The sequence below is a fragment of the Dipodomys spectabilis genome, unplaced genomic scaffold (assembly GCF_019054845.1).
Source record: "Dipodomys spectabilis isolate Male_0828 unplaced genomic scaffold, ASM1905484v1 ptg000266l, whole genome shotgun sequence".
Lineage (NCBI taxonomy): Eukaryota > Metazoa > Chordata > Mammalia > Rodentia > Heteromyidae > Dipodomys > Dipodomys spectabilis.
The window spans coordinates 3229913-3240056 of NW_024870943.1; the positions used below are offsets into that span (position 1 = coordinate 3229913).

At 52.4% G+C, this 10144-nt stretch overlaps 1 protein-coding gene across 1 annotated transcript; it reads left to right on the plus strand.

Annotated features, from left to right (window-relative positions):
• Positions 1 to 6811: 6811 nt before the first annotated feature.
• On the plus strand, positions 6812 to 9680 carry Kcna7 (potassium voltage-gated channel subfamily A member 7). Its single transcript, XM_042700532.1, has 2 exons — positions 6812 to 7416; positions 8865 to 9680. Exons 1-2 carry the CDS (start codon positions 6853 to 6855, stop codon positions 9678 to 9680), a joined length of 1380 nt encoding a protein of 459 aa, XP_042556466.1. The 5' UTR covers positions 6812 to 6852.
• Positions 9681 to 10144: the final 464 nt, after the last annotated feature.

Here is a 10144-nt window from a genome sequence, read left to right on the forward strand (position 1 = left end):
ACTATGAGACACTTGTCACCAATTAACCATCAAAAAGCCAGAAATGGAGTTGTGTCTTTAAGTGGTAGAGTGCTGGCCTTGAGCAAAACAGCTCAGGAACAGCAACCAGGCCCTAAGTTCAAGCCCCAGAACCTTCACACACACACACACTCTCTCACACAAAGTATTGCCTCTAGAATAAGCTTTGGAACAAAGGTTTGAAAGAAAATCTTGGGGCTGGGAATGTGGCTTAGTGGTAGAGTTCTTGCCTATCATGCATGAAACCCTGGGTTCAATTCCTCAATACATACTCAGAAAAAGCTGGAAGTGGCACTGTGGGTCAAGTGGTAGAGTGCTAGCCTTGAGCAAAAGAAGCTCAGGGACAGTCCCTGAGTTCAAGCCCCAAGACTGGCAAAAAAAAAAAAAAATCTGGGAATATATAAAATGAGCTGGTGGCTCATGCCTATAGGCTGAGATCTGAGAATGGTGGTTCAAAGCCAACCCAGGCAGGAAATTCCATGAGACTCTTATCTCCAATAAATCACCAGAAAACCAAGTGGCAAGTGGTAGAGGCTAGCCTTGAGCTGAGGGACAGTGCCCAGGCCCCACAGTCAACACCCCCCCAAAAAAAGAGAATCTGGGGCTGGGAGTATGACTTTAAGTGATAGAGCACCTGGCTAGCAATCTTCTTCAACCCCACTACTGTAGGAAAAAAATTAGAACCTGGCGGGGCTTATCAGCAACAGTATATGGCCTGGGTTGGGATGAAGTTAGTTTACTAATCTATGGTGTATATTCCTATATTTATTATTATTATTTTGGTCAGCTGTGGGGCTTGAACTCAGGGCCTGGGCACTGTCCTTGAGCTCTTCAGCTCAAGGCAAGGGCTCTATCACTTGAGCCACAGTGCCACTTCCAGTTTCAGGGCTGGGAAAGTGGCTCAGTAGTAGAGTGCCTGCTTTGCATGCATGAGGCCCTGGGTTCGATTCCTCAGCACCACATAAGCAAAAAAAGCTGCAAGTGGTGTTATGGCTCAAATAGTAGAGCACTAGCCTTAAACTGAAGAGCTGAAGGACAGTGCCTAAGCCCAGATTTCAGGTCCCACAACCACCAAAAAAAAAAAAAAAAGAGTCTCACAGACTTTCCTGCCCGAGTTGGCTTCAAACTGTAATCCTCAGATCCCAGCCTCTGGAGTAGCTAGGATTACAGATACTATGGACATTTTCCTGTGCAACCAAAAAATGTACACTGCTAAGAAAGTTTACCCAACCCTTATTCATATTTTCCAACAAACCCAATATTTAACAATATGATCCAGGGCTGGGAAGGTGGCTCAGTGGTAGAGCGCTTGCCTTGCATGCCTGAGGCACTGGGTTTGATTCCCCAGCACCACATAAGCAAAAAGAAAAAAAGCCAGAAGTGGCGCTGTGGCTCAAGTGGTAGAGTGCTATCCTTGAGCTAAAGAGCTGAGGGACAGTGCCCAGGCCCAGAGTTCAGGCCCCACGACTGGACCAAAAAAACTAAATAAATAAATAAAATAAAAATATGATCCAGATTTCAGTTAAGGCTTCACACACTAGCTGGCTGGGGTTGCCTGTACCTGTTATCCCAGGTACTTTGGAGGACTTATGACCTGAAAAGAGCGACACAATCCATCTAAGCACGGTTAAAGGTGACCAAAAAAAAAAGTTTATACTATTTTCACCAGAAAGGGGGCCTGCGACTACCTTGTCCTGGGCTAGATACCAAGAGCCAAGGGCAGCCTCAACCACCAAACCTCCAAGCCTCCAATGGGCAGCCTGACCTTTATTTGTTGGTCTGCAAACCACCAATTAGTCTCCAAGCCCCCAAATCTCAGACCTCCAAAGCTCCAAAGGGGAAGGCTTTTCCTTTTCCTTCCTTCCTCCTTCTCTGCAGGCCTCTCCACTCTCCACAGGCCTTTCTAGAGGGAGGTTACAAATGGCCTCTCAAGGAGGCCCCATAGCCTGCTCTGCTCTACTCTGGCAGGTCTCTCTCTCTCTCTCTCCCCTCCCCTCCATTCCCCTCCTTTTTTCTCTCCTTCTTAGCTCTGCTCTACTCCGGCAGGTCTGTCTCTCTGTCTCTCTCCCCCCCCATCCCTCCAGTCCTCTCCTTTCTTTCTCTCCTTCTTAGCTCTGGCTCCCCCCCAGGACTCTTGAGTCTTTCCCCAACTCTCCTCAGGACTGGGAACGCTCAGCCTATATATAGGCTGTGCCCCTCCCCTTTTGGCGGCACGCCCCACCCTCCGGCGGCATAACACGCCCAATGGGCGGTGACGTTAGCCTCTCGATGCCCCGCCCCCTTCAGCAGCCCGGCGGGGCCACGCTGATTATCTGGTCCCCGCTGGTTATTACAGAGGCTAAGATTGGAAGCTGACAAATTCCAGCTAGTCTGAGAAATGACAAGGCCTCATCTCTGGGCTTAAGAAGATGAAGTAGGAGGAGAAATTATTCTCATAATGCATTTAGTCTAATATATTTGGTCAGGGATGGGAATGTGGCTTAGTGGCAGAATGCTTGCTTAGCATGTATGAAGCCCTGGGTTCGATTCCTCAGTAACACATACAAAGAAAGAGCCGGAGGGGGCGCTGTGGCTCAAGTGGTAGAGTACTTGCCTTGAGTAAAGAGCTCAGGGACAAGCTACAGGACTGGCAAAAAAAAAAAAAAAGAAAAGAAAAAACAGGGAGTGCTCAAAGGCAGACAGTGGAATTCATCCTGCAAATAAAGTACAAGCTAGGTGCCACGGCTCATGCCTGTAATCCTAGCTACTTACGAGGCTGAGATCTGAGGATCATGGTTCAAAGCCAACTTGGGCAGGAAAGTCAGTGAGACTCTTTTTTTTTTTTTTTTTTGGGTCCAGTCATGGGGCCTGAATTCTGGGCCTGGGCGCTGTCCCTCAGCTCTTCAGCTCAAGGCTAGCGCTCTACCACTTGAGCCACAGCGCCACTTCCGACTTTTTTCTTTTTTTTTTTTTGTGGGGGGGTCCGGTTGTGGGGCCTGAATTCTGGGCCTGGGCGCTGTCCCTCAGCTCTTCAGCTCAAGGCTAGCGCTCTACCACTTGAGCCACAGCGCCACTTACGGCTTTTTTCTTATGTGGTGCTGAGGAATTGAACCCAGGTCCTCATGCATGCAAGGCAAGCGCTCTACCACCAAGCCACCTTCCCAGCCCCTCAGTGAGACTCTTGTCTCCAATAAACTACCAGAAAACCAGAAGTGATGTGTGGCTCAAGTGGTAGAGCATTAGCCTAAAGCTGAAGAGCTCAGGGACAGCGCCCAGGTCCAGAGCTCAAGACCCACAACCTACAAAAAAGAGAGAGAGAGAGAGAGTGCTGAGAAAGTGGCTTATTGGTAGAGTGCTTGCCTAACGTGAATGAAGTCCTGAGTTTGATTCCTCAGTACTACAGAAAAAGTCAGAAGTGGCACCATGGTAGAGTACTAGCCTTGAACAAAAGGAGCTCAAGGATAGTGCCCAGGTCCAGAGTTTGAGCCCCAAAACTGGCAAAAAAAAATAAAAATAAAAATATACACATATGGGGCTGGGAAGGTGGCTCAGTGGTAGAGCACTAGCTTTGCATGCCTGAGGCTCTGCGTTCGATTCCTCAGCACCACATAAGCAAAATGAAAAAAAAAGCTGGAAGTGGCGCTGTGGCTCAAGTGGTAGAGCGCTAGCCTTGAGCTGAAGAGCAGAGGGACAGCGCCCAGGCCCAGAGTTCAGGCCCCATGATCAGACCCCCCCCCAAAAAAATATATACACATATAAGTATGTATACACACATATTTGGTCCTGTTTATCTGGTTTAATATGAAATAAACACATTTTTGTTGTTTGTTGTGGGGCTTGAAGCCGGGCTTGCAGGCTGTCCCTGTGCTCTTATGCTCAAGGTTAGTGTTCTACCACTTTGAGCCACAGCTTCCGGCTTTTTCTGAGTAGTTTATTGCCTTACATGCATGAGGCCCTGGGTTTGATTCTTCAGCACCACATAAGCAAAAAGAAAAAAGCCAGAAGTGGCACTGTGGCTCAAGTGGTAGAGCACTAGCCTTGAGCTGATGAGCTGAGGGACAGTGCCCAGGCCCAGAGTTCAGGCCCCACGACCGGACCCAAAAAAAAAAAAAAAAAGTTTCACAGACTAAAGGAGGAAGTAACAGGGGCTGGGAAGGTGGCTCAGCGGTAGAGCGCTTGCCTTGCATGCCTGAGGCCCTAGGTTCGATTCCTCAGCACCACATAAGCAAAAAGAAAAAAGCCGGAAGTGGTGCTGTGGCTCAAGTGGTAGAGCACTAGCCTTGAGCTGAAGAGCTGAGGGACAGTGCCCAGGCCCAGAGTTCAGGCCCCACGACCAGACCCAAAAAAAAAATAAATAAAGGAGGAAGTAACAATGTTCGATAGGAAAGATACTCATTACCTTACTCATGTAACTGTAACCTTTCTGTACAGTATTTTTACAATAAAAAATGTATTAAAAAAACATTTCGGGGCTGGGAAGGTGGCTCAGTGGTAGAGTGCTCGCCTTGCATGCCTGAGGCCTTGGGTTCAATTCCTCAGCACCACATAAGAAAAAAGAAAAAAGCCGGAAGTGGTGCTGTGGCTCAAGTGGTAGAGCGCTAGCCTTGAGCTGAAGAGCTGAAGGACAGAGCCCAGGCCAGACCCCCCCCCCAAAAAAAAAAAAAATTTCACAGACTTTCCATTGAACTGAGATCTGAAGATCATGGTTCAAAGCCAGCCTAGGCAGGAAACTCTGTGAGATTCTTACCTCCAAATAACCAGCAGAAAACCAGAGGTGGTGCTGTGGCTCAAAGTAATAGAGTACTATCCTTGAGCAAAAAGAGCTCAGGGACAGCACTCAGTCCCTGAGTTCAAGGCCTACGGCCAACAACAACAACAAAAAGAATGACAAGAAAGTAAAATAGGCTCTTTTGGAGGAGAGGTACAGGAGGGGGGAGGCTAAGGAAGAGGACAATGAGGGTAATCATGGTCCAGATTCATTCTTTCTTCTTTTTGTCTTTCTTTCTTTTTCTTTCTTTCTTTCATTCATTCTTTCTTTCTTTTTTGTCGGTTGTGGGGCTTGAACTCTGAGCCAGGGCGCTGTCTCTCAGCTCTTCAGCTCAAGGCTAATGAACTATGATCCACAGATCTCAGCCTCTTAAGTAGCTAGAATGACAGGCTTGACCCACCAACACCCAGCTTGGTCCAGATACTTTCTTGCTTTAAGATGGGCATGGGGTAAGAGAGCTTGCTCAGGATACATGGTATACATGTGCAGAATGTCTGAATGAAACACCCTTTGTACAACTAATGTAGACTAAGCAAAATAAAAAAGAAAAACTAAGAAATTGTCTCTGCAGAAAACTGACTAAATTAAATACAACCTGGTATTCTGGATTTGGCTCCTGAAATAGGAAGACTTGGATATTGATCTTATACTAATGTTAGCTTCTCTCAGTTAACATATGTAGCACCTCAGGCCAGGTGTTCTCATTAGGGGAAACTGAAGAGGGTGTGATATTCAAGCACTCTCTGCAGCCTGGTCCTGGTGGCTCATGCCTGTAATACCAGCTACTCAGGAGGCTGAGATCTGAGGATCACAGTTCAAAACCAACCTGAGTAGGAAAGTCTTTGAGACTCTTATCTCCATTTAGCCAGAAGAAATCTGGAAGTTGTGCTGTAGCTCAAGTAGTAGAATGCTAGCCTCGAGCAAAAGCACCTCAGGGACAGTGCCCAGGCCCTGAGTTCAAGCTCCAGGCAAAAGGAAAAGAGAATCTAATATATTAGTTTTTTTTTTCTCCTGTTGCTGCTGTAACAGATTTAGCACAATTTAATAGTGTAAAACAAATTTGTTGAGCAGAGTACATGTGATGGTACACACCTGTAATCCCAACTATCTGGGAGGCCACAGGGTAGGAGGATGGGAGTGGATTCAGAAACACAAGCCCATAACGGTACTCAAATAACGGGTTTCGTGTAATTGCACACACCTGTAATCTCAGCACTAGAGAGCCTGAGCAGGAAAATGACGAGTTCAAGGCCAGAAAAACAAAGATACATCCCCAACGCAACAGAGACCCGGGTGGCCAGACAGCGACAGAATCGGGGGTAGGGAGAGGGGTGACTCTGGCTTGTGGACTTAGCTCAGCAGAAGGCCACACTTTCCAGGTAAGTGGAAGACCTGAGTTCGGTTCTCAGCTCCGAAAAAAAAAGCAAAAGAACAGAACCAAAAAAGGTAAGTGACTCTCAGAAGGGTCAGATTCGCCATCCTGAGACCCGAGAGCCCCAGGAGAGGAAGGCAGAGCTGGGGCCACAGAAGGAAAGAAAGACCCGGGCCTGCCACATCGCCACCCGCGCGCCCTCAGTGCGGACAGGTGCGGGGATCGCCGGCCCACCGCCAGCCAGCACCCTTATGAGGACAGGCGCGGGGATCGCCGGTCCCACCGCCACCCGCACCCCCACCCCTTCAATGCAGACAGGCAGGGGATCGCCCGCCCCACGGCCGCCCGCGTCCCCCCAGTGAGGACAGGCGCGGGGATCGCCGCCCCACGCCCGCCCGCACACCCTCAATGTGGACAGACTTGGGGATCGCCGGCCCCAAGCCCGCCCGCACTCCCCCATGAGGACCGGCCGGGACAGGAGCCGCCGCGCGGCTGGGGGAAGACCGGAGTCCCGGCAGAGGGCGCCCGGCCGCCCTCCGCCCCGCCGGGGTCACGGCGCCCCCTCCCCCGCGCCCTGGCCGCACGGGGCCGGGCTATTTTTACGCGCGGACACCGGACACCGGGCTGGGGCTGGGACGGCGGCGGCGGCGGCGGCGGCGGGCCGGGGACGTCGGGGCCACACGTCCGTCCGTGGGTCTCCGGGGCTGCGCGCGCTATGGAGCCGCGGTGCCCGCCGCCGTGCGGCTGCTGCGAGCGGCTGGTGCTCAACGTGGCCGGGCTGCGCTTCGAGACGCGGGCGCGCACGCTGGGCCGCTTCCCGGACACGCTGCTCGGGGACCCGGCGCGGCGCAGTCGCTTCTACGACGGCGCGCGCCGCGAGTACTTCTTCGATCGCCACCGGCCCAGCTTCGACGCGGTGTTGTACTACTACCAGTCGGGCGGGCGGCTGCGGCGGCCGGCGCACGTGCCGCTCGACGTCTTCCTGGAGGAGGTGGCCTTCTACGGGCTAGGCGCCGCCGCCCTGGCGCGCCTGCGCGAGGACGAGGGCTGCGCTGTGCCGCCCGAGCGGCCCCTGCCCAGCCGCGCCTTCGCGCGACAGCTCTGGCTGCTCTTCGAGTTCCCCGAGAGCTCGCAGGCTGCGCGCGTGCTGGCCGTCGTCTCCGTGCTCGTCATCCTCGTCTCCATCGTCGTCTTCTGCCTGGAGACGCTGCCGGACTTCCGCGACGATCGCGACGACGCCGGGCTTGCTGCCCTGGCTGCCGCAGCAGCGGCTGGCCCGGTGAGGGGCGGGGCCAGGACGGAGGCGGGCGGCGCCTGGACGGGGAGGGGCGGAGCCTGACTAGAGTTGGGCGGGGCCTGAACAGCAAAGGAGAGGGCCCAGGATGGAGATGCAGCGGGATCTGGGTGAAGAGGAATGGCACCTGGATGCTGGGAGGGTGGGCCCTGTTTGACTAGAGGTGGAACCTGGGTGGAGGAGAGCCTGGACCAGTGGGGGCGGGGCCTAGGAGATGGGCAGGGCCTGGATGGAGATAAGTGGGGCTGGATGGGGAGGAGCGTGTCATGGATGGAGAGGGGTGGTCTCTTAGAAGATCTGGCCTATCAAAAAGTAGGGCAAGGGGCTAAGAGGGGTGGATAACCCAAAGACAGAGTACTGACTTAGCACTCTGCCCCCGAAAGCTGGGCAGAAGGCTGTACCTGACGATCCAAAGAGGACCACCTGCCCTGTCAGAAAGTGGGGGTGCAATAGGTAAGAACCCCAACTGCAGAGTGAGGGTCTTTGGGGCAGGGAGTAGGAAAGCAGACCAGCAAAAAGGGAAGCTTTAGCTGTGTGTAGTGATGCATGCCCATAGTCCCAGCACTTGGATGGCTGAGGCAGAAGGACCTGGAGTTCAAGGTCACTCTATGCTCCATAGCAAAACCTTATCTTAAATTTTAACTACGAAAAATATTGATGTTAGCTGGGCACTGGTGGCTCATGCCTGTAATCCTAACTACTCTGAAGGTTGAGATCTGAGGACCACGGTTCAAAGCCAAACCAGACAAGAAACTCCATGAGATTCTTATCCCCCAATTCACCAGCAAGAAGCCACAAGTAGGGCTGGGAAGGTGGCTCAGTGGTAGAGCGCTTGCCTTGCATGCATGAGGCCCTGGGTTCGATTTCTCAGCACCACATAAGCAGAAAGAAAAAAAAAGCTGGAAGTGGCACTGTGGCTCAAGTGGTAGAGCGCTAGCCTTGAGCTGAAGAGCTGAGGGACAGCGCCCAGGCCCAGAGTTCAGGCCCCACCACCAGACCAAAAAAACAAACAAACAAAAAAAAAGAAGCCACAAGTAGAAGTATGGCTCAAGTGGTAGAGGGGAAAAAAAGCTAAGAGACAGCCTCCAAACCCTGAGTTTAACTACAGAACACACACACACACAATAAGAAGCTGTGGGGCAAAAGAGAGTCTGAAAACTCCAGGGTCTGTTCAGCTGGCAGAGACAAATGGAAAAAGGATGGATGGGCAGGAGGCATGCATGCCCAAACGTGAAGCCAGAGAGCTGGAGTGGAGGTGGGGCTGAGGGCTGAGGCCCTGGGAAGAAAAACCAATCATGAAGAAAGGAAGAAAGGCAAGTCTCTGGGCTTTGGTCTCTACTGACATGTCTGTGGGAAATGTAAACACTGAATAAGGCTATCCCAGAGTCCCTGCTCTGGCCTGGCCCACCTTGACCTCTCTTTCTTCCCTACAGTTCCCAGCTCGGCTGAACAGCTCCAGTCCCATGCCTGGAACTCCATCTCGCTTGCCCTTCAGTGACCCATTTTTTGTGGTGGAGACGCTATGCATCTGTTGGTTTTCCTTTGAGCTGCTCGTACGCCTGCTGTCCTGCCCAAGCAAAGCAGTCTTCTTCAAGAACGTGATGAATCTCATCGATTTTGTGGCTATCCTGCCCTACTTTGTGGCACTGGGCACTGAGCTGGCCCGGCAGCGGGGGGTGGGTCAACCGGCCATGTCCCTGGCCATCCTGCGAGTTATCCGATTGGTGCGTGTCTTCCGTATCTTCAAGCTATCTCGACATTCAAAGGGCCTGCAGATTTTGGGTCAGACACTTCGGGCTTCCATGCGCGAGCTGGGTCTCCTCATCTTCTTCCTCTTCATCGGGGTGGTCCTCTTTTCCAGTGCAGTGTACTTTGCCGAAGTTGACCGGGTGGACACCCATTTCACCAGCATCCCTGAGTCCTTCTGGTGGGCAGTGGTTACCATGACTACGGTTGGCTATGGAGACATGGCGCCCGTCACCGTGGGTGGCAAGATAGTGGGCTCTCTGTGCGCCATCGCTGGTGTGCTGACCATTTCCTTACCTGTGCCAGTCATTGTATCCAACTTCAGCTACTTTTACCACCGAGAGACAGAAGGCGAAGAGGCCGGGATGTACAGCCACGTGGACACGCAGCCCTGTGGCACACTGGAGGGCAAAGCTAATGGGGGATTGGTGGATGGAGAGGTGCCTGAGCTCCCCCCTCCACTCTGGGCCCCCCCTGGAAAACACCTGGTCACCGAGGTGTGAGGAGGGACAGCCTGAGGTGTGCAAGACCTCAGAAGGGAGGGAGGGAGGGAAGAAGGGCAGCAGGGAGGGGGGATCCGGTTTAGGAAGAACTAGGGTACATGAGAATGAATGGGGTCGAGTTGTAGGATTTGGTTAACACCTGTGGGAGCAAATGAATGGCCACCCTTTGCATACAAAGGGTGTTGTATGGAGCTGTACAAAGCTTGTGGCATCTTTTGGAGGTATGTGCTGAGACTGCAGTGATCCTATCATTGTGGAACTTTCCTCAGGTTTGTATTTGTCTTGTCCCTGTGCTCTAGGCGGGATTCTGTGAGTTAGAATCCCCCAGGGCCATGTTGGATCCGATCAAGCGGTCACCAGGGCAGGGCTGGGTTGATGGTGTGATCAGGCGGGTGTTGCTGAGTTGCACTGAGATGCTGAAGATTTCCTGCCTTTATGTGTTCCTGAGTGGGGGGGTGTAGAAA

Excerpts from the sequence above, each read along its gene's own strand:
- Kcna7 (XM_042700532.1), top strand. The coding sequence starts at position 6,853 with ATGGAGCCGCGGTGCCCGCCGCCGTGCGGCTGCTGCGAGCGGCTGGTG. Across the intron at positions 7,417-8,864 it reads CCGCAGCAGCGGCTGGCCCG|TTCCCAGCTCGGCTGAACAG; the intron begins GTGAGGGGCGGG and ends TCTTCCCTACAG.